At 32.4% G+C, this 24,610-nt stretch overlaps 2 protein-coding genes across 4 annotated transcripts; one reads left to right on the top strand and one right to left on the bottom strand.

Annotated features, from left to right (window-relative positions):
* Positions 1-555: 555 nt before the first annotated feature.
* Positions 556-11,808, top strand: LOC122294639. The gene is made up of 10 exons (XM_043103542.1): positions 556-1,014; positions 1,094-1,154; positions 1,295-2,209; positions 2,303-5,595; positions 6,172-6,442; positions 6,511-6,607; positions 6,702-6,826; positions 6,899-6,977; positions 7,547-7,667; positions 11,533-11,808. The coding sequence occupies exons 1-10, from the start codon at positions 556-558 to the stop codon at positions 11,806-11,808; spliced, it is 5,697 nt and encodes a 1,898-aa protein (XP_042959476.1).
* Positions 11,809-17,998: 6,190 nt separating this feature from the next.
* Positions 17,999-24,599, bottom strand: LOC122294509 (putative disease resistance RPP13-like protein 1). 3 transcript variants are annotated; one of them, XR_006237664.1, is made up of 5 exons: positions 21,159-24,592; positions 19,905-20,813; positions 19,431-19,570; positions 18,520-18,775; positions 17,999-18,261 (listed from the first exon to the last, which is right to left on the bottom strand). XR_006237664.1 is itself a non-coding variant. In XM_043103298.1 (4 exons), the coding sequence occupies exons 1-4, from the start codon at positions 24,310-24,312 to the stop codon at positions 18,767-18,769; spliced, it is 4,212 nt and encodes a 1,403-aa protein (XP_042959232.1). In that variant the 5' UTR covers positions 24,313-24,592; the 3' UTR covers positions 18,360-18,766. The 3 variants fall into 3 exon arrangements, 1 of the variants encoding a protein (XP_042959232.1); XM_043103298.1 differs by lacking the exon at positions 17,999-18,261 and having other exon boundaries at positions 18,360-18,775; XR_006237665.1 differs by lacking the exons at positions 17,999-18,261; positions 18,520-18,775 and having other exon boundaries at positions 19,905-20,030; positions 20,107-20,813; positions 21,159-24,599.
* Between the last annotated feature and the right edge of the window lie 11 nt (positions 24,600-24,610).

Here is a 24,610-nt window from a genome sequence, read left to right as displayed (position 1 = left end):
TAAATCACAACAAATTAAAACATTTTGTTCCCTTTATAAATTTTATAAAAAGTGATGATTTCAAAAAAATAACATAACTTTTTCTTTTTCTTATCAAACATAGGGATTACATTATCAACTGAAAGATACAAATTCAGCAAATCTTATTTTGTGCTAGCTAAAGAAACTGTAAGTATTTATTGTTATGCATATTAAAAATTCTTTATTTTGTTTAATTCATGCTTTAAACTACGTCTTTTTTTTTAACTGTTTGTTATTTTGCATAATAATTATTGATATAAAATATATACACATAAACATATTTATTATATATTCTTTTATTTTTTATTTAACAAATATTTAGGAAAATTTAAATTAGATCACTTTGTAAATATTTTAGATTAAATTCTAATTATTCGTTAATTTACTATTTACTTTGTAGCAATATAAAATTTTCAATTTATGATTTGCTTTGTTAACATAATTTATCATGAAATTATACTTGTTAATTATAAAATCTTTACTTAAACAAATAATTAAATAAAATTCTTTTTCAGAAACAATCAACAAACAAAAATGTCATCTGAAGATTTTCCAGAAGACAAAAATGCTGAATTCATACAAAGAACAAAAGAAAAATGTATTCAGAAACAAAGTTGTAAAAGAAATATCATTCGTCTAGAAGATTCAATACCATCTGATGCTGATCAAATGATTATATCAGTTGATGATACATTAGATGATCATCTCCAATCTATTCGTGATATTCAAAATTCTAATGTTCAACAAGTTCATGGAAAAAGACCCAGACTTTCTGGCCGTAATTTTAACATTGTTAGAATGACCTCTTCCCAAGAAACTAGCGTATATTCAAACGTTAATATCGTTGGTGGAAGTCCCGAAGAATCTGCAGAATCAAATATCTTATTCAATTCTTCAGCAACGTCAAACTGCTCTGTAGATTTATTGCAAGAAACATCAACAAATGCACCAATAGAGACAATTCAACTTTTCAAACAAGTTACACTGCAACAGGTTTATAAACTTTATTTATTTTTCCTTATATATTTTATTTTACTGTTTTTATTAAATAATTAGTTTTTTTACAAAATAGGCAGTTCTTGTTGATCAATCAGAATCAAGTTCTCAAAGAGTTCGACCAAGATCTGTTTTTGGTAAGAAGTTAAAATATAATTAATTTCTTAATAATGTTACATTTCAATTTTATGTACACATATAATATTGATTGAAATTTAGTAATTCAATTATTTTTATTGAAATTTTTTATGTTTTTTTTTTTACCCCAACTTAATAGGCAGATCACATCGTCATAATGTTGTGCATAGACAAATATTACAAAATGTTCCAGTTGAAGCTAATTTTTTACCAAATGTGCCACCTTGTAAACATTGCAAAGCAAAGAGATTCTTTCATGAAACAAATAGTTTCTGCTGTGCCGACGGATCAATTTCTTTGGCAACAAATGATGTTCCAGATCAACTTTATAACTTGTTCGTTTCAAATACTGCTGAATCTATACAATTTTGGACATATGTTCGGACGTATAACAACAAATTTGCTTTCACATCTTTTGGAGTTAAGTTTGACAGAAATCTATGCCAAAGAAATAGAGGAATCTATACATTTCGAGCTCAAGGCCAGATTTATCATTATCTTCCCAATTTAGTTCCTTCAGATGGTCAACCTTCTAACTTGCAGCTATATTTTTATGACACTGAACATGAATTTGAGAATCGCATTGTTGATTCAATCAGAATGAATCCTTCTATTATTGCTCAACTTATGGATATCCTTCGTGTAAATCCATATTCTACATTTTTCCGATCTATTGGTGATTTACCAAATTTAGAGTATCAAAAAATCTGTATAAAATCAAATCCTGGTTTGGATCAACGGGTGTTTAACGCCCCAACATCATCAGAAGTTGCAGCAATTTGGGTTGAAAACGATGATTCAGAACATTCAACACCTCGTGACATCTTTGTATTTAACCATATTGGTGGGAGTCATTTAGTTCAATATTATTTTGGTTGCTATGATCCGCTTCAATATCCATTGCTATTTCCTTTTGGTGATATTGGATGGCACCAAGGCATACAAAGAATCAACAAAAGAAGTGCATCTGTATCTACCAATAATTCCACAGCTGAATTACTCAATCCTCACCAATCAACATCAGCAGAACAATTACTCAGAAGAGAACAACAAGGTTAAATTTTTTACACTATCTTTTTTGTGTTAAAACTTATTATTAGCATATTTATTATACAATTTTTTAAATAATTTCTTATCACTCCTGTAGTTTTAAACCGAAAAAGAAAAGATCCAACTGTTTCTTGCCGTGAATATTATTGTTACAAGTTACAAATCAGAGAAAAGTTGAAATCTATTCTTCTAATCTCTGGTCGACTTCTTCAACAATTTGTTGTTGATATGTACGTGAAGATAGAAACTTCAAGACTAGATTATTTTCGCTGCAATCAACAACACATTCGATCTGAATTATATCAAGGTATTGTTGATAGCATCGATCTTGGAGAAACAAATGCTTCTAGAATTGGCAAGCGTATAATTTTGCCTTCATCTTTTATCGGAGGCCCAAGAGATATGAAGAAAAGATATATGGAAGCAATGACTTTAGTTCAACGATATGGCAAACCAGATATTTTTTTGACAATGACCTGCAATCCGAACTGGAAAGAGATTTCAAATGAATTGCAACCACATGAAGAAACTCAAAATCGGCCTGACTTAATTGCTCGAGTTTTTAAAGCAAAATTAGAAGACCTGAAGTATCAATTATTCAAGCAAGAAATATTTGGAAAAATCTCAGCATATGTATATGTTATTGAACACCAAAAGAGAGGACTTCCACATGCTCATTTTCTGATTATATTGCGTCAAGATTGGAAATTATATACACCAGAATCTTTTGATGAGATCGTATCTGCTGAATTACCTGACAAAGACAACAACTTACATCTTTATACAGCTGTTATCAAACATATGATGCATGGACCATGCGGAGATCTAAATCCAGCAAATATATGCATGAAAAAAAATGGTTGTTGCAAAAATAATTACCCAAAACATTTTGTTTCAAACACTGTTATTGGAAATGATTGCTTTCCGATATACAGACGCTCCAACAATGGAAGAACAGCCAGAATTAGAGGCCATGATTTGGATAATCGTTGGGTTGTTCCATATAACCCTTATTTAGTTGCAATGTTTGATTGCCATATCAATGTCGAGATATGTTCTACAATTAAAGCTGTCAAGTATCTCTACAAATACATTTATAAAGGCCATGATCGTGTTGCATTCAATTTAGTTCCTGAACAAAGCATTCATCAAATTGACGAAATTGAACGATTTCAATCAGCTCGATGGATTGCCCCACCAGAGGCAATGTGGAGAATATTTGGATTTATTGTCAATGAAGTTCATCCTGCAGTTTATAGTCTACATTTACATCTTGAAAATCAACACCAGGTGACTTTCCGTGCTCATGAAAACTTAACAAATGTGATGAACTCTGATCTTTCAGCAAAATCAATGCTAACAGAATTCTTCGCAACAAATCAAGTTGATCAAAATGCAAGAAAATTATTATATAGAGAATTCCCTGAATTCTATGTTTGGAGTCAGCAATACAAAATGTGGACTGTTCGAAAGAAACAAATTGTGATAGGCCGAATTGTTACAGCAAATCCTTTTGAAGGAGAAAGGTATTATCTGCGAATATTATTAAATCATATAAGAGGTCCTCTATCATTTCAACATCTTAAGACTGTAAATAGTATTTTGGCTCCCACATTTCGAGAGGCAGCAACCATGCATGGTTTATTGGAAAGAGATAATAGCTTGGAAGAATGCTTATATGAAGCCTCTTTTTATCAAATGCCTTTCAGTTTAAGAAGACTATTCGCAACAATTTTGGTTTATTGCAATCCAACAAATCCAAGAGATCTTTGGGAACGCTTTGAACGAGATATGTCTGCTGATTTCCAATTAATTGGATGTTCTTCATCAAATGTTAGAACTGAAACTTTACACTCTATCTCCACAATCCTTGAATCAATGGGTAAAGACATTAATTCCTTCCATCTTATTGACCAAAACATTGATTTTGATGAAGATGGATTTCTATCTAGAGAAATTGACGACGAATTGGCTATTCCAATACCAGAAGAAGATCTTCATGCATCAACACTGCTTAACAGCGAACAACAACATGCTTACAATTCAATCTTGCAAAAAGTTTTATCAAATCAAGCTGCTGCATTCTTTATTGATGGTCCTGGTGGAACAGGAAAAACATTTTTATACAAGGCACTCCTTGCTACAATAAGAAAAAAACAACTAATTGCTGTTGCAACTGCTTCATCTGGTGTTGCAGCATCAATCTTACCTGGCGGTCGAACTGCACATTCACGATTCAAAATTCCATTAAATGTCGACAAAAATTCAACATGCAGTGTCAGTAAACAAAGTGGACTTGCAAGATTACTACAAACAGCGAAGTTGATCATATGGGATGAAGCTCCAATGTCTAAAAAAGAATCCATAGAAGCATTAGATAAAATGCTAAAAGATATTAATGATTCAGAATTATCTTTTGGTGGAAAAGTTATTGTCTTTGGTGGAGATTTTCGTCAAATTCTACCTGTGGTCCCAAAAGGAACAAGACAACAACAAATTGATGCTAGCTTGGTTTCTTCCTACATATGGCCTAAATTGACAAAAATTTATTTGACTGAAAATATGCGAGCAAGACTAGATCCAAACTTTTCAAGATACATATTGGATTTAGGGAATGGGCTACCACCAATTACAATTAATGAACATGTCAAGATTCCTACAGCCATGTTAATTCCACATGAAAATGATGCTGCTTCTTTGGATCGTTTAATAGATGCTGTGTTTCATGATATTTCTGACTATTCAACAAATATTTCAAACATGATGAATCGAGCTATATTGACACCAAAGAACAATTATGTTGAAGAAATAAACACTTTGCTGATCCAAAGATTTCCTGGGGAGTTAAAACAATATTACAGTTTTGATGAATCAATTGATGCATCTGAGCAGGCAATCATGGAAGACTTCTTACATACTTTAACACCAAATGGACTTCCTCCACATGAGTTACTATTGAAAGAAAATTGCCCAATCATGTTATTAAGAAACATCAATCCTTCAGAAGGACTATGCAATGGAACACGGCTAATCTGTCGCAATTTTGATCGTAATGTTATTCACGCAGAAATTGCAGTTGGTCATCACAGTCGGAAAAAAGTTTTTATTCCAAGAATTCCATTTTTACCAAGTCCTGATGAAAACAGCGGTTTTCCATTCAAGCGAACTCAATTCCCTGTTAAACTAAGCTTTGCAATGAGTATAAACAAATCACAAGGACAGACATTGGATTTTGTTGGAATATACTTACCTCATCCAGTCTTTTCACATGGACAATTATATGTAGCTTTATCAAGAGCTAAGACTATTTCTGCAGTCAAGATTTTGATACGACCAATCTCAACTGATCAACCAGAAAAAAACTACACAAAAAATATTGTCTACACAGAAGTATTAACATTAGCCTCCTCTGATTGATGTTACACAGGTAAAAAAATAAAATATTAAAATTTAATTTTAACTATTATAAATAAATTAAATATTTGTTATAATTTCAATTTTGAATTTTGAATCTTTTACTACTCCATTGTTATTAAGTAATTAATACATATCAATTTTTTTTTTTACTTTTTATTCCATTGTTTACTTAATTACATTCCTTGTTCTTTATACTTATAAATTTCATTTATTTCTAATTTATTAGCTTTCAAAATGCGGACCACTTATACATCAATCAAAGATATTACTCCAAAGACAAGGGATTGGAAAATCAAAATGCTTGTAGTTGAAAAATCTCCCAAACGAACTAGCCAACACTCATCAGTCAAGTACCAAAATTTAATGTTGGTTGATGAACAGGTACAACACTTTTTTACCTATTTACCATATATACACACATTTTATATACCATTTCTTACATTTTTGATATAATTATATTTCATCATAAATTTTTTTGTTACTTTTTTAAAAAACAAATTTCTTGCTTATTATAAATACTAACAACTTACACTTTCTTATATGGCACAGGGAAATCGTCTGCAAGCAACAATATTTGGAAATGATGTTGATTCAAGGGAAGACACTTTGCATATTTTTCAATCTTACTATATTATTAATGCATATGTAAAGCTACTGGATCCTAAATATAGAATGGACTCACATCAATATCAATGGGTTATAAACGCAAAAACAATAATTGAAGAAATACCAGAAAATGAAGATCAGGTTCAAATACCAAAGTACAACCTGATTCCCATTGATGAATTGGATGCTTATAAAGATTCAATTGCAGAAATAGGTAATTTACTATTTTATTTTAAAATCTTTTTTTCATCAATAACTAATAATTTAAATGTTTTTAATCAGATCTCTTAGCAGTTGCCCTTCATATAAAAGCCCCTAAAGAAATAACATTAACAAATGGACCAGCTACTCTTCAAGAAATGTATGTCATAGATCAAAGGTAAAAAATTATTTCCATCTTTAATCTTTTATAATTACTTTATAATTTTCATTTTATATATTTTTTACTGATTTTCCTCATTTTTATGTCATAGCTTCAATCCAATCTCATTGACTATGTGGGGTCGTTTCGTTCAAGATGAATGCCAAAAAATTTCAGATATAATCGAAACAAAACCGATTATACTTGCAACAAAACTAAAAGTTCGCTCTTACAATGGTAATTTTAATAATTCAAACTGTTTTAAATCTTATATTTTTTAATTAATAATTATCTATGTTGATGAAACAGGACTGTCTCTTTCATCTCGACCAACAAGTGCATTTACAATCAACCCTGTTATTCCCGAGGCAAAACCACTGCAAAGATGGTAATTCATATTACTTACAAAATTTTTCATTCATACATCTCTACTATAAACATTCCAATCATAATTTTTTTTTTCTTTCTTAAGGGTTGCAATTAATGATTCAAGACTTGAAACTATAATTGCAAGATCATTAAAATATCCACCTGTACCTTTATCCTCGGTTGGCATTCGACAAATAACAAAAAATTGCGACGTTGCTGCATTATTAAAAAGTTTACAACCAATGGAGGTAAATAACTTTTCCTAACATTATCTTTAAATTTATATTCCTTCTTATCATATAAAATATCATTTTTAATATCATATAGAAAGCAAAATTCTGGATCAAAGGAAAGATAAATATCATAAATTTGCAACAAATCTTCTTCTATATGTCATGCACCAATTGTAACAAAGGAACTGGCCATAAGCAAAATGAAAACTTCCTTTGTTATCACTGCAAACATCAAAGTATTGCTGAACCACGGTACACATTCTTTACATTTCAACAATTTATAATTCATTTCAAAATTTTCTCATATATTAATTTTATCAATACTTACAAAAAATGATACTCTGACTCTTTATAGTTGTCGAGCATATATTGAAGTTGACGATGAGACAGGAAAATTACCAGCTGTTATGTTCGGTGAACTTGCAGAAGAAGCATTAGGTCATTCAGCCATTGATTTCATGAATCATACTGGAGAGGTAACTTTTTTTATTTTTACTATATTTTCATTTTAAACAAAAAAATATTATTTCTCCTTTAAAATATATCTTTTATTATACCTAAAATAATTCAACTATATATAACAATAACAAATAATACTGTTTTAATACACAGGAACATTTACCATTTATAGAAAAAATGGCAGCAGAGTGTTCAGAAAATCAATAGATGATTCAAGTTGCTGTAGACCCAGAAGTGTTCAACCAACAAAGACATAAAAACTTCAATGTTATTTCAATCAGTCCCATCCAATACGGCCCTGAGTTAGAATAACAGCAAAACAAAAAAACAAACTTATTTTGTTGTGTATATCTGTATAATATTTTTGCTGACAAATTTCTATAAATTAATCAAACAATGCAACGAAGCAAACGTGCATCGCACGTTACACCTCGACTAGTATATATATATATATATTTCTATTGTTATTATTCTAGGCTTTAAACTAACATTAAATAAATAAAAATTATGCAGCTTTTTAATATAAAATTTATGATCAATATAAAATTTGTTTATGTCTTTCATTAAAAATTTGTGTACGGCTGCCCATACCACGTGGTCACCCAGCCATCCATATCTATTTGAATACCTTACTTTTCTAGCCTTTTGATTTTAGCCCTTTGACTTTCCATCGCACGACTCTCAAAGCTCTTTGTTCCAATCGAGTAATATATTTATCCCTCCACGTAATCTTTTGTCTTATATAAAGATTGGATATTATCTCTCTTAATATTTATGCCTTCGTTCCATTCGTCCGATATATTGATACATTCACGTGGATTTAAATGAATGGTGTTAATTTTAACAGAAAAATAAGAAAAACTATTAAACAACAATTTTCTGTTAAATAGATACTTTTTATATATAAAGACATTAAAGATAAAATATAGATATATAGTTTATATTTTAAGAGAAGTTTTACTGATATAAAAAGATCTCATAACATTAATAAAAGAAATAAAATATATATTCATATATAAAAGAAACAAAAATCTTTCAATTTAGATTATTTGTAAGTTCATTATTATTATTATTATTATAACAAATATTATAATAATAAAAAATTTTATTATATGTTGAATGATGAATTAGAGGATAAAAATGTAACTATGCATAGTGTAAAAACAAACAAAATCTACTATTCATGAGGCTGTAACCTTCTAAAATTATAACCATTCTAAAATGCTCAACACCGTTACAAAGCAGTAGCTACATGAAAAAATAAGTATTATTTTAACTAAATATAAAATTTAATGTCAAAATTGAGGTCAATAAATCTAATTGTTTTTTTTTTCACATAAGAGGGTCAGTATTCTTAATTTTATTAATAACTCCCAGTTATGACAGAAGAATATATTTTACAAATGAGGGAAGAACTTTGGAGGTTATATAAATCCCAAAACCAAACGTCTTGCAAAAACCATATAATATTCTTAGAAACTAATCCATACAATACTTCTTTTTCTTTGCATCATAATCCATACAATACTTATTTCGAACTATTTATCATCATAGAAAAATATAAAACTAGTGTTTAAAGAGAGGGAGTCCTGCATGATCCAAAACATAAATGCAATATAAGTGTTTTGGTAAGTGAAAAACTGAGTAAAAAGAAGCATCCATATATATATATATATATAACTCTTAAGTTTGTTAAAGCATTAGGACATAAAATATAATTAATATATATTGTATATTAATAACATATGATCAAATAAATATTCATATTTAAGATTTAACTTTTATGTTATAAATTGTAATATAAAATTATTTCATATATAATTATATATATTATATATAAAAATTATATATATATAATATTTGATATAATATTAAAAATTAATTATATATTTTATAAATCAGTTCGGTCCGGTCTTGAAAAGCCAAAAATCAAAACTGGACTAGATTTAACTTGTTTTTAAAATGGAGGAACCAGTCCAAATTGGACCACTTCAAAACCAGACCAATGGGTCTGGGCCGGGCCAGTTTTTTGATTTTCTAGTTTAAAGTTTCACCCCTACATGCAACCTTAAATAAATGTCCTAACAAATTCATTATAAAAAGATCAACTAGCCAAAAAAAAAAAAAAAAAACATTTACATACATATATAGTAGGTGTGCATAGTACCATATATATAAATTCAAGACGAGACCATGCGGGAAAATAAGGATACCTAGTAAAAAAAAGGTCCAACAAAGAGGACCACGTACGATAATACAACAACATTAAACTCCAAACTACCCATATATCTCATTCCTCCCCTCAAGTATACATGGCCACCGTAATATCAAGCTAGGAAAACAGACTGCAATCATGATGTTTATAGCTTGAAAACACTTCCAATCCAGCTATGTGAAAATGAGCTTTTTTGGGACTAAGCCGGCCTTCTCTTATAGTAGGAACAATTTTGCTTATAGTTTTAAGTACAAACTTATTTTTATTAGATACAGTTAGTATTATTCATTATAGAATCCTTTGAACACCAATTAATTCTGCACTTCACCCATAAAGAAATATTCATTTATTACAGAAAGAAATAACAAATAATTATAATAATAATAATTTAACCCTAAAGTCTCCGGGGAGCAATTCAAGAAGTTTGATAAGACATTTGTGAGGGAAACTTTCATCAAGGACTCCATGGCCCAAGGCGCTGGTCTACTGAACCAGAGCTTCCGGGTTCGATCTCCGGTGGAGTCGTTTAGTTTTGTTTGCCTTTCAAACTTTCTTTACTGCCCATACTTAATCTCATACCCAACATGACCAAACAAACGTTATTTATCAAACGAAATCTCTAATTATAAGCTACTGGAAAATTAAAAACTCTAGATGCAATTGGCTGCACTTTGTTAAAAGTGACTATACAGACCTCTGATAAATAATCATTTCATGTTCCTCATTGGGCCCCCACCTCAACTAATTAATCCCAAAAATGGCCTTTTTGTCGCCCCCGAAAAAGGAAAAATAAAAATTGGGATATAAACAAGAGAGAAACGCAACAGCCATGCACCAGGCCCACGGAGGCCCAACTGAAAGAAACCTCCATCACGAACTAGATCCACCCACCCAAAATGAATCCAAACCCAAATGAAAATTCAAATCTTGCTCCGGCCAATCACGTTCCAGCATTAGATCGTTCTCTCCTGGCCACAAGTTCAGATATGCCGGTACACGTGTCGCTCAACTCGCTCCCCAACTCCGCAAATCACAAACCCCACTTGACGTCACGTGCTCCCCAACTCTACGAAACTCCGCTTTACTCCGTTGGTGCTGAGCTTGCCCTTACAACTTCAACAACAACAACATCAGCAATAGAAGTTAAAAAGACAATCTCTTTGCATGTTGTTTTTGTTCTTTGGGAGTTTGATGCTCTCTTTGTAAGCTTCTTCTTTTCCCGGGGAATATTGAAATATATAAACAGTTATTATAAATAGTTAGTTTTATGAAACCTTTAATTGTCAATTTACTTTATTGCACGTGTGGTGTACATGTATTTCATTCTTTGTATATATAGTTGAACTACTCTGTACATTGTTTAATTGCGCATTTTACTTTCACAAAAGATTAGCTTTTCTCTCCATCTGTGTTCTTAAACTTTTCTTGAGTTTCTTGAACTTCGTTAGTAATCGAATGATTTTAGATTGATTCTCCTACATGGTATTAGAAGAATTTTTCTCTTCATTTTTGATTATTTTTTCAATCACTGAGTCATCTGTTTCTCCTCCAAGTGTTAACCTCACAGACAATTTTGCTAGTCTGTATTTTCTTCATCATGGTGACAATCCAGGCCTTCTCCTTGTTTCTCAATTGCTCACTGGTGATAATTACAATTCTTGGAGCAGATCCAAAAGAACAAGTTAGGGTTTATTGACGGTAGCTTGAATTTGGCTCCAAATTCGCCTAACCCTACGCGTGATGCTTGGCTCTGCTGCAATGATATGGTGTTTTCTTGGATTTTGAATTTTGTTTCCAAGAATATTGTAGTAAGTTGTATCTACATTGATATGGCTGCTGCACTATGGGTTGATCTCAAGAACGGTTCTCACAGTCAAATGGACCACGGATCTTTCAACTTCAGAAAGAAATTTCCTCTTTGCTTCAAGAGGATATGTCTGTAAGTGACTATTACACTCGGTTGAAAACTTTATGGGATGAATTGTCGAGTTTTAGACCATTGTTGAATTATGGTTGTGGTCCTAATTGCAATTGTGGTATATTGAAAGTAGTATTAGAATACCAACAACAAGAATCTGTGATGCGGTTTTTGATGGGGCTTAATGATAATATTCTAATGTTAGAGCCCAAATTCTATTGCTAGACCCTTTGCCACCCATAAACAGAGTTTTCTCTTTAGTTTTACAAGAGGAACGTCATCGTAGTCTTCATGTTCCAAAATCTTCTAATCTGGACCCCACTGTTTTGGCTTCTACAACACATGATTCTCATAGATCTGGTACAAGATTCAAGTCTTTTAAAAAATCGAAGCCCATTTGTAGTCATTGTGGACTGATAGGACACACAAAAGAAAAGTATTACAAACTACATGGGTATCCTCCTAGCTACAAGAACAATAAACCTAGAATCAATTCTGTTGATGGTAATTTGTCTGGTAATATTTCACAGGACATACAAGTTAGTGAGATACCTTCCTTACCATTTACTCAAGAACAATGTCGACAGTTATTTTCTTTGCTTGAAATGCATAACTCAGCTGACAAATCTTCTTCAGTTCATTTAGTAGATACCACATCTCGACAAAATCCTTAGTCCTTTTTCAATCAATCAGGTAAATCACTTTCCAATCTGACTTTCAATCCTTACTTGTTTTCTGCTAAGAAGTATCATTCATATCTTGATATTCAATGGATTATTGACACTGGAGCTATTGACCATATTCTTTGGTTCTTAACAATGTCCTATGTATTCCCTCATTTTCCTTTAATCTCCTCTCAGCTAGTAAACTTACCCACTCTTTTAATTGTTGTCTAATCTTCTTAAACAAATTTTGCTTCATTCAGGACCTGTATGCATGGAAGACAATTGGTCTAGGTGAAGAAAGAAGTGGACTTTACTATTTGCTGCACCATAAAGCATCTACATCTGATGCTTCTTTTCTGAAACAAAGTCTGATACATAGATCCTTTTATGATGTAACTCCTTCTAGACATACAAATTGTGATATATGTCATTATTCAAAACAATCAAGATTGGTTTTTCCACATAGTGAATCTCGTACTTCTTGTTCCTTTGAAATAATCCATTGTGATATATGGGCCCATTCTCTACTCCTACTCTAGATGGTTTTCAATATTTTCTTACTATTGTTGATGATTTTACAAGAGCTAGTTGGGTGTATCTAATGAAAACCAAATCTGAAACTAGAACCAAATTCATTTCTTACATTGCTCTTGTAGAAACACAATTTAGTTCTAAGGTTAAAATTCTTAGAAGTTATAATGGTTTAGAGTTTGATATGTCTTCATATTTTTCTGCTAAAAGCATCATTCATCAAAAGAGTTGTGTAGCCACTTCTCAACAGAATGTGGTAGTATAAAGAAAACATAGGCATTTACTAGAAGTTGCAGCAGCTTTCATAATAAATAAGTTACCAACTCTTATTCTGTCTAACAAATCTCCTTATAAGCCCATTTTTTCTCAAAAGCCCAATTATTCTAGTTTAAAAGTGTTTGGTTGTTTATGCTATGTTAGCACTCTTGCTTTTCAAATATCAAAATTTGATTCTAGAGCTAGGAAATGTATTTTTCTGGGCTATCCTTTTGGTGTCAAATGTTACAAATTGTAACGATGATGAGGTAATTCATGGATAAACCTGCTCAAACATACTTGGATGCAGCATATCATGTTTTACGGTATCTCAAAGGTACACCTGGTCAGGAAATTTTTTTGCCATCTTCTTCTTCGCTAGAACTGAAGGCTTTTTCAGATTCTGACTGGGCGACCTGTCCAGACACTAGAAAATCAGTGATTGGATTTTGTGTGTTTTTGGGTGATTATTTGATTTCTTGGAAATCAAAGAAGCAAAATACTATTTCCAGATCTTCAGCTGAAGTTGAATATAGAGCCTTGGCTTCCACTGCTTGTGAACTAACTTAGCTAATTGCTTTACTTCAAGATTTTGGGATTACTCATGATTTTCCAGCCTTGCTATTTTGTGATAGTAAAGCTGCAATTCACATAGCAGCAAACCTTGTTTTTCACAAGAGAACTAAGCACATAGAAATTGACTGCCACTTGATTCGAGAGAAGATACAATCTGGTGTGTTTAGAACTCTACATGTCAGCTCTCAACATCAACTAGCATATGCATTCACACTCCATCTTGAGGGGGAATATTGAAGTATATAAACAGTTATTGTAAATAGCTAGTTTTACAAAACCTTTAATTGTCAATTTACTTTATTGCACATACGCTGTACATGTATTTCATTCCTTGTATGTATAGTTGAACTACTCTGTACATTCTTTAGTTATACATTTTACTTTCACAAAAGATTAGCTTTTCTCTCGATCTGTGTTCTTGAACTTTTCTTGAGTTTCTTAAACTTCTTGAGTAATCGGATGATTTTAGATTGATTCTCCTACAGGGAATTTGGTAAATGTGCGAGTCAATCTACGTGCGCGGCTATGATTTGGGTTTCTGCGTAGAGATTTATTCCCGGTTTTTCAGAGATGTTTGATTGGAACGATGATGAGGTAACCCAATTCTCAATTTTCCTCAATTTTTTGTCTTAAATTATGTTATTCTATCCGGCGGTAAGATTGAAGTTTGGCAATTAATAGTTTGGTGATGTTGACTTAAAGATGTAAACTTGCTTTTTGTGTACGAGAATTTGAGCTTAAAGATGAAAACTTGCTTTCTGGGTATGTTTAGATTGTTCTGCTCAAGTCGTGGAAGGATTTTTTTTTTTTTTTTTCTATGTGTAGACTTTTTGTGGAATTGTCTTTGGTCATATATTTGGTAACAAAATGCTGTAATCTATTTGGTCAAAGCTATAAAACATGTCTTGATGTTTTATCAAAAAGCTCACTGTTTGCTGAAACAATTAGGAAATTAATCGAAAAAATATCCCTTTTTTTTAATTTCTCCTTACTGCTGCTGAAAATTTTGACTAGCAACAGCGCGAAAATCCAATGGGTTTCTTTCATGTTCAAATTCTATTCTATTCTATATGTAGTTGTAATTTAAACTTAAGTGCCCTCTTAGGCGGTAGTTTTCGTAGAACAGGCTGAATGTGGGACGCGTTCCAAAGGAATAGGGAATCAGGAAAGATCGACTTGAAGTGGAATTGTTCTCTCTCTTGGAAATAGAATCCCAATTTCACTTGAGTTTAAAAGTATTCACGACTTTTTTTTCAGATTCAAATGGTACTTCAATGTGAAAAATAGGAGTTGAAGTTAGTTTGTGTGGTGCAAGGAATAGTTCATGGATGGAGTGAAAGAAAGCGACATGAAGAAATACGGACGGGGCTGGACTGGGCAAATAGAATTTTTGAAAGTGCTATTCTGATATGCAAAGTCTTATTAGTCATATAAAAATACTTCCACTATGGACTACTGCTCTAAGTGGAGCCATTAGCTTTGGTGTTCTATGATTTAACTGGAAGATTATAGCGTTTGTTAAGCTTTGTACAGTAATATTGAAAAGATGAGACCAAAATGGAGCGAGTAACTTGTTAGTGAAGTCTACAGCTTATTAACATGGAGGCTTGGCAGCTTGTTAACATGGAGGCTTGGCATCAAATACCACCTTCATCAGAATGCAGATTTTATGGGAATGAGGCCCATTCTCCTGTAAAGAGAAAGATGAGTTGATTAACCCTAGTTATGTCGTTGTTATGGAAAATTGTGTCCCATGGTTAACTCGCTGCACTGCTTGGTTTGGATAGCGAGTTGAGATGGTTTGTAAATAGTAGTGAGATATTTGAGTTGAGATTAGATGAGTTAGAAATGGTTTGAGGTAAAATGTTTTATGGGGTTTTGGGAAAGAAAAGAGAAAAAATTGAATAAAAATATTATAAAGTTAAAATATTGTTAGAATATTATTTTTTAATATTATTTTTGTTATGAGATTTGAAAAGGTTATAATAATTAAGTAATGATTAAATGAAAAAGTTGAAGATTTGAAATTGAAAAGTGTTTGTGTTTGTGTTTGTGGTGTAATTAGGTAATGATTAAATAAAAAAGTTGAAGATTTGAAATTGAAAAGTGTTTGTGTTTGTGTTTGTGGTGTTTGGATATTGAGATGAGATGGAAGCATCTCCCAAAGGGGGAGACTGCAGTTGTTTAGTCGTATCATTTTCAGTTGAACAATCAGGGTGACTGCTTCCTATTATGTCAGTTTATGGCCTGAATGAGGGATTTGTTGAGGATAGATTATTATTCAATTCATGTTGGTAACATCTTTTTGCAGAAGGAAAGAACTTCAGAGTTTTATCACACTTTAATCTTACCTATCAAAAAGAGAAGTGTTATCTCACTTAATCTGAACTCTAAGGTTAAAGGGTCACAGTATGCCATTGCAAACAAAACTTTTTTGTGCTATGAGAATGCCCTAGAGAAATTATATGCTGATAGACACCAAAAGTGAAAGATGTTACTATCATATAATAGATGCTTGATACTGCATGTCAATTTGAGACAATCGTGTCGCACATATATTGCAAATACATTTCTAATTGAGAAATAGGTCATTGCAAAAAAACGGATTTCATACTTAAAAGTTCAATTTGCCATGTCACATGCAAGTTTAAAAGTGATGGCATTAGCTGCAGTCAGGGTTTCTCTTTCTAGCTACAGTCCCACATTCCATAGAAAGAAAATAAAAGACTATCTTGGACAGCTTTTCAAAGTTCTTTTGCACGCCCGTTTCAAAACTTATGCAAGTGTTTTCTCACAAAGTTTTTATATTAAAGTTATTCATTTTTTAGTCTAGTTTACGTGGATATCTTATTTGTTCTATTTGAAGATCGTTTGATCAGTCAAATATTGTTTAAACCTCAGAAAGGTCATTCTGAGCGATAAACTGGAGAGTATGTTATATTTTGGAGTTTTTGACCGAGCTAATGGATACATCTTGATCCAAAATTTTTATGGAGTATTGTTAACATGTATATATGATTATTGGTTGAGGATTTGTTGCATGATTAAATGTTTTGATAAAAGAGTTTCTTATATCTAGAAACTTAGAAACTATAAAAGGAAAAACAGTTTCTGTTTTGATATGAGAAAGTTTAAATCTTTTGTGGTTTAAAAATATTTCAATGGCTTTGATAATTTTATTGAAGGATCCTAAACCTCTTATATACATGTTAGAATATTAGTTTGAAAATATTTAATATTAGATTCAAAGATAAGAATTTTTATGCAATGAGATATTCGGATAAGCCAAAGTGTTGATGTTCTTGACTAAAATTATGTTTTTGTTGATTTTTGATCATGTGGTCTTGAGTTTGAAGCTTAAATCTGTTTTAGGACACCTTTTAATTTAAAACCATGTGATGTTTTGGTTTGAAAATCACATTTTTATAAGTCATAAATCAAAAGGTTGATCAAAACAAGTTAGAAACAAAATCTATTTTTGGACTTAGGATGAAACCGAAAATTTCAAGTATTGTTTTAGTGATTTTGATAACTTTTGTTGATGATTCAAAATATGATTATTCTTAGAAATATGTTATGAATATATTAGAAGAAAGATTTGGATTTTTTGAAGTTCTTGGAGATGCTTTCAAATAGATCAAACCATATGATTCAAGAGTTTGGCCTTTTAGATAAAAAGTTTGGATCATTTTTCTAAAAAGTTGGGTGTTGATGATTTGCATATTTTAGTGGATGTTTTAAGAATGTTTTAAACTTAGGATATGAATATCTTTATTGCAAAAATTTGGTTTAATCATGAGTTTTGAAATTGAAAGAATTGCAACAAAAGTCAAGAGAAAAAGCCTATGCATGTTTCGGCCCCTATATTTTTAATGATGACCTAAGAGGATAAAAATGTAATTAGGCATAGTGTAAAAACAAACAAAATCCACAATTCATGAGGCTATAACCTCTTTTAGTGTAGAACTACAATAGATATTATAAAAGAAATTTTGTTGATATTTTTTATTTGCGACAAAAGAATGCCATAAATTATTTAAAAAGAAAGAGAGAGAGAGAGAGAGATTACTAAGTCCTAAAAATTAAAACCTTCTAAAATTATAACTATTCTTTTTGCTTGATACCATTACAGAGCAGTAGCTACATGGAAAAATAAGTATTATTCTTAATTAAATAATAAAATCTAATGTCAAAATTGAGGTCAATAAACATGATTTTTTTTTTCCATAAGAGAGACGGTATCTCCAATTTTATTGATAACCCTCACTTATGGCGGATGAATACTTTTTACAATCGAGAGAAGAACTTTGGGGGCCGGTTATATTAATCTAAAACCCAAGGTCTTGCAAGAACTATATAGTCTTAGAAACTAATTCATACATTAATACTTCTTTTTCGAACTATTTATCATAACAGAAAAGCATAAAACTAGTGTTTAAAGAGAGGGAGTCCTGCATGATCCAAAACATAAAATGCAATATAAGTGTACGTTTTGGTAAGTGAAAAACTGAGTAAAAAGAAGCATCTATATATAGCAATAACTCTTAAGTTGCTATAGCATCAACCAAACTATTCTATTCTTTGTAAGTATGATTAATCTGTCTCCTTTATTAATTCTAAATTAAGTTTACAAATGAAAGCATAATGATAAACGTCCATATTTCAAAACAGAATCATATGGCAAGAAAAACCATAAACAAATTACTTACCATCATGATTTCTAATGACACATCCAAAACTAGCTAGCCATGCGGCCATGATTCACTTTTGAAGTCCCATTTATCAATGTAATGGAATTAGCAAGCATTTAGCCGGAAGTTGTGCAACAGAAGCAAGGGAGGTTTCACATGATCTAGCAGCTAGCAGCTCCCAAATTTACCAAACCATTCTCTTCACGGAAAACTTGATTGATCTCAAAATGCCAAATATCTTCACTTCTCATGAATCAAATCTAATTTACGCACCCTGCTAAATAAAAACAATTCAATTAATATCAATTCAGATTCAAATACGAATTACCCCAATTCAATTATACATATATATATATATATATATATATATAAATAATTTAAAAGTACTCAAGAGTTATATAGTCCAATAATCACTAATTAGTAACATGCATCAATTACGTACGTGATAAACATATTCATGATCATATAGGTATAGGTATAGGCGCGCAATATTATATATGTTTAGTGCTGAGAGTAGTACAAATTGCACGTCAGGTTTATGATGCAAATTGCCAATTTTAATAGTTTATGGTGCAATTTAAAGAAAAATGAGTAGTGGCTGCTTGCATGCAGATAAATTGTTTTATTAGTGAAAGAACTTAATTTTGACAACATACGTACACAAATATTAACATTTATATATGGGGATTCTATGATAACATCAGATTATAATATCAATATGATCATGATCATGATCAATACTAGATTGCAAAAAAAAAAAAAAAGCAACCAAATCATGAGTGACACGATTTTTCCAAAATCAAGAAGAAAAGTCATATATATATAATATTGCATTTGTTTTTGAAAAATAAAAGTAATTCATTAGTCATGTGAATTTTAAGTAACTAAGATGATAGAAGAGACCCTCTATTAAGATAAGTCGTACGTACGGATATGATTTTATCTAATGCATCCACAATCCCGCCAATAATAGAGTTGTCCAGCCCCTCACGATCATATTGGCCCGGTACCATATGGGAGGAGTACTCCGTGTTCGTTAAACCATTTGATTCATACGGACTTTTCCAAGCTGTGAATGAAAACAATGAGAAAGTTACAAAACAAATTAAGAAAGAGAATTAATTTGAGTACACGGAGAAGAAATGAGAGGGATATTATTGGATCTATATATTATATATTAAAAACAAATCAAAAAATGCATTTCATTATAGTTGGATACAAAATAAAGAGTAATTAAGTCATGATCAGCAAAACAATTCCCAATGCTGATCACATCAACTTACACATTAATATATATATATAATGCCAATTTATATTTCTTTTACTTTTACTATTAATTTTTAACAAAATTTTATTTTATAACTTCAGTTAAAAGCTTTCATGAGGTTGCATGGGACTCTCACCTGGCCATTCATCATCTCCTTGAATTCTTTCAAAATCAATTCTTATGTTGGGGATGGAAGCCACCTTGAGCCATTCTTCTCCTTCTTTCATTTGCAACTCTTTCGTCAATATAGGACCACAGTTCCCTATATGTAAAAAACGAAGGGAGGTAAGGAACCCCTCTTTTGGCATGCACCTGAGCTTTGGACAATAATGGATTACCAATTGTACAAGGGAGGCCAGGCGTTCAAACCCCTTATTGTCCAAAGATTCCAAATTTCCAAATGAAGAGATCTTAAGATTGGTCAAAGTAGTGGGCAGCAACAATCTCTCAGGAAAGGACTTCACATCATCTTCTAATTTGTCGTCCCAAATTATTTCCAACCATTCAAGAGACGGGAGTATTTGCAAATCCCGTTCCTTCCAGTTTGCAATGAGTTTCTTACACCGACAGATCACAATTTGCTTCAAATTGGAAGGCAGATCCCCTTCTGGAAACGACTCAACTTCTGGACAATCTACTAATTCCAAATAACAAAGAGATTGAAGGAATATGCGCATCCCACCTTTCACTAAATGATGATCACCATGTTGTTCTGGAGTATTCAAATCAAAAGATTTCAATTTCCTGCACCTCTTGATTTGAATACTCTTCAGATTTTGGAATAGGTCTAATGGAAAGGACACTAGAGAATCACAATCATTGATCTCAAGTACTTTCAATGAAGAGCGTAAATCATTCTTGAGAAGGGACATGAGCGAGGAACAACTATAGATTCGTAGTTCTTGAAGACATTTATTAAAGTCCACTATTCCATCATCCACCAACTTGACAATACAATTGTCCCACTCACGATCATATTGGTCCGGTACCACATGGGAGGACTCCGTGTCCATTGAACTAAATTGATCATCCGGACTTCTGGAAGCTGTGAATGAAAACAATGAGGGAGTTACAAAACAAATTAAGAAAGAGACTTAATTTGAGTATATATAATATGTATCGAAAAGAAATGAGAGGGATATTATTGGATCTATATATTATATATTAAAAACAAATCAAAAAATGCATTTGATTATATTTGGATACAAAATAAAGAGTTAAGTCATGATGATGATCAGCAAAACAATTCCCAATGCTCACATCAACTTACACATTATATATAATGCCAATTCATATTTCTTTTACTTTTATTTTTATTAATTTTTAACAAAATTTTATTTTATAACTTCAATTAAAAGCCTTCATGAGGTTGCATGCATGGGGCTCTCACCTGGAAACCGTTCATCTCCTTGAATTCGTTCGTAACTAACGATTATGTTGGGGATGCGAGCCACCTTGAGCCATTCTTTTCCTTCTTTCCTTTTCAACTTTTCTTCCAACAAAAGACAATTCCTTATCTCTAAAAAACGAAGGGAGGCTGGGAACCTCTCTTCTGGCATGTGCTTGTCCAAAGATTTCAAATTACTGCACCCCTTGATTTGAATATACTTCAGATTTGAGAATAGGTATAATGGAAAGGACACTAGAGAATCACAATCATCGATCTCAAGTACTTCCAATGGAGAGAGTAAACCTTCCTTGAGAAGGGACACAAGTGAGGAACACCTACGGATTCGTAATTCTTGAAGACAATTATTAAAATCCACTATTCCATCATGTTTATGTTGTTCAGGAAGTGCAAATAATTCCCAATTACCACACTCTGTTATTCCCTTAGGGGTAAGTACTTGGAAAGATTCTATGGAGAGCGAAGCCTTGAGACGTCGACATTCAGAAATCCCAAGTTTTTTTAACGAAGGAAGATGTATAGGCAACATTCCTCTTAGCTTGGGGCACTTCTTAATATACAACTCTTCGAGTTGAGAATAAGTTTTGACTTCATTTTGGACATTCAAATGAAACCAATTTTCCCAATTCGACATACGCTCCAACCTTAGAAGTTTCAGTCTTCCAAATGGATTCCGAAAAGAACAATTATTTATATAAAACTCTTGATCCACAGTAACAACTCTATCAAACCCAGCAATGTAGAGTTCATTAAGAGAAGGTAGCTGCCCAAGAGATGGCAAGGCACTACAATATTTGCAATCAATTAAGTTCAACCTAGACAATGAATGAAGCCCCAGTCCTATCCAATCCAAACCTTCCCCACCGTAGTGGTTAATGGTGAGACTTTTCAATTTTTCATGTGACTGCAGATTTTCAAGAACACCTTTTTGACTTTCCGAAATACCAAGTACTTCTTCTGGAGGATTCCATTCTAACACCAACTCCTCGAGATAACGCTTATCCTTCAAGCTTGCATCCAAAGCATCATTGGCTGATCTAACATTTTGGAGTTTTTGAATTAAAAGCTTTCCCCGAAGATCTATTAGTTTTTCCAATTCTCCAATATTGCTAGACCCACTGTCATGTTTGCTGACGATGAATTTGGATAACGTCTGAAGGCATTTAAGTTTACCCATTTGTATCGGCATCTCCTTTAATTTGACAGTTTCATCAATCTCAAGATGATGTAAATTAATGAGTTTACACGTATCTCTTGGCAATCTTTCCAACTCCTTACACCGTGATAACTTCAACGTCTGCAAATTGCACAACATACATATGGAGTTGGGCAATCTGCTAATATTGCAATTAGAAAAATCCAAATAACGTAGATGTTTCATTTTGCTAATTGAATCAGAGAACTTAGTTAACCCGGATAAGCACCGTGCCCTTGGCATTTCGATTTCACTCCCTAGTTTACAATCTAATGCTAGGAAAGTGCGCAATTGCTTGGCCTTGTAAAGATCATTTTCAATCTTCTCAGAGTTATCTGAACTTCCACCGAAATACAATAAATAGCGAGTCATCTTCCCAATTTCTTTTGAACTATCACCCTCCAACCGCATAAAGCCAAATTGCCCAGTCACGAAATTTGCCAAGTCGTTTACAAGATCATGCATTACAAAACTTGACTTAGTTTCAGGTGATTCATATTGAAATAATGATCTTGATACAAGAGCATCGAAATAACGATTTCCAACTTCTTCCATAGTTTCTTTTTCGGTTTGTTGCAAGAAACCTTCCGCCATCCAGAATAAAACTAATTGATCTTTTTTAAAAATATGATCTTTTGGGAATATCGAACAATAAGCAAAGCATCTTTTTAAATATGAGGGGAGATACTTATAACTTAACCTCAAAGCCGGAAGAATGTTTGTCCCCTCCATGTGAAGATCCCATAAATTGCTCTTCAATATATTCGTCCATCTCTCGACATTTGATTCAGACCACAAGAGATCGCCAATGGCTTTGATTGCTAAAGGTAGACCTTTGCACTTTTTCACAATTTGTTCACCTATATCTTTTATCTTTGGATCTGCGTTGGAGCTACCATCACGAAATGCATGTTTTTCAAAAAGGAACCGGCAATCATCATCTGTTAAGAACTTTAGACGATGAGTTGCAGTTGCCTTCATGGCCAATGCAACGCTTTCATTCCTTGTGGTGACAATGATCTTACTTCCTCGAGTCCCATAGTACAAGAGTTGGCTTAGGAACTCGTGATGACAGGGTTTCTCACTCCAAACATCATCCAAAACAAGGAGAAATTTCTTCCCCTGCAAATTCTTCTTTAGAATAACTTGAAGCTGCTCTGGATCCTCAGTAGAAGGAGCTGACGAAGTTGCAGACTGGTCTATAATGGATTTCATTACATTGGGTACCACAAATTCTTCTGAAACACAAAACCATATTTTAAGGTTGAAGTGTTCTTTCACCCTACCATCATTGTATGCCAGTTGAGCAAGGGTAGTCTTGCCGATTCCCCCCATGCCAATGATGGTAATCACGCACCTTTCATTGCCACTCGCATCAGACGAGAGCAATAAGTCAATGACTTTTTTCTTGTCCTCATCCCTACCGAAAGTGTCGGACTGTGAGACGTAAGAAGTGGACAACCTTTCTGGATATTGTTTTCCTCCAACTCCTACTACTTCATGTAGACCCATACAATCCTTTTGCTTTGTTAGATCTTCAAGTCTATCAAGTACCTCTTCAACTTTTTTATCTACCTTTTTGAAAAAAGGCTCAAGCAAAGCAGAGAAGGAGTTTCGTAAATTTCCTCCCAAGGTAGGAGATTCAGCGTCCTGCAGCTTTCTTTGCAGGTCTTCAGTAGCAATCTCATCGAAGATGTCCTCCGCGTCGTATATAACATTCTTCAACTCATCAACCCAGACTTTCACAACAGAATCCGTAAGTTGCTTTTCCTCCGCGTCTTCAAGCACAGCCTTCACAGACAGCATAGCATTGTTCAATTTCCATAAGAGCACTTTGGTTGGTTTTCTTCCCTTCATGAAGTGAAGCACCTCACGAGATGTCATTCTTTCAAACAACACGCCGAGTGAAGCAGAGAGAAATGCCAAGCTCACCTCAGCCATGTTTTTCTTCTTTGGAATGAAAGAAATCAAGGGAAATGAAGGAAGGTTTTTGCAGACAGCAAAGCAAGCTCAGGTTGCAAGAAAATTCTTACTATAATAAAAGAGAAATGATTTAGACACAATATTTTTTACAATAATGTGTTAAATGAAGGGTATTTTTATAAAATACCTTATAAAAGTAATATTAATTTATAAAAACATCTTCATTTTATAATTTTATTATGAAGTATATTGTGAAAATATATTATGTGTAGATCATTACTCTTTCACAAGACTCATCAATTCTAAGGTACCCTGT

Source organism: Carya illinoinensis, chromosome 14 (genome assembly GCF_018687715.1).
Source record: "Carya illinoinensis cultivar Pawnee chromosome 14, C.illinoinensisPawnee_v1, whole genome shotgun sequence".
NCBI lineage: Eukaryota > Viridiplantae > Streptophyta > Magnoliopsida > Fagales > Juglandaceae > Carya > Carya illinoinensis.
The sequence above is the reverse complement of the archived record's forward strand: the minus strand, read 5'-3'. Positions and strand labels throughout refer to the sequence as shown.

Bases quoted from the DNA above. Each gene is read 5' to 3' on its own strand.
- LOC122294509 (XM_043103298.1), bottom strand. From the start codon at position 24,312: ATGGCTGAGGTGAGCTTGGCATTTCTCTCTGCTTCACTCGGCGTGTTG. The intron at 20,814-21,158 runs GTGAGAGCCCCA...TTTCATTCACAG, and splicing joins AGGAGATGAACGGTTTCCAG to CTTCCAGAAGTCCGGATGAT. The intron at 19,571-19,904 runs GTGAGAGTCCCA...TTTCATTCACAG, and splicing joins AGGAGATGATGAATGGCCAG to CTTGGAAAAGTCCGTATGAA.
- LOC122294639 (XM_043103542.1), top strand. From the start codon at position 556: ATGTCATCTGAAGATTTTCCAGAAGACAAAAATGCTGAATTCATACAA. The intron at 1,015-1,093 runs GTTTATAAACTT...TTTACAAAATAG, and splicing joins AACAAGTTACACTGCAACAG to GCAGTTCTTGTTGATCAATC. The intron at 7,668-11,532 runs GTAACTTTTTTT...TTCTTGGAGCAG, and splicing joins TCATGAATCATACTGGAGAG to ATCCAAAAGAACAAGTTAGG.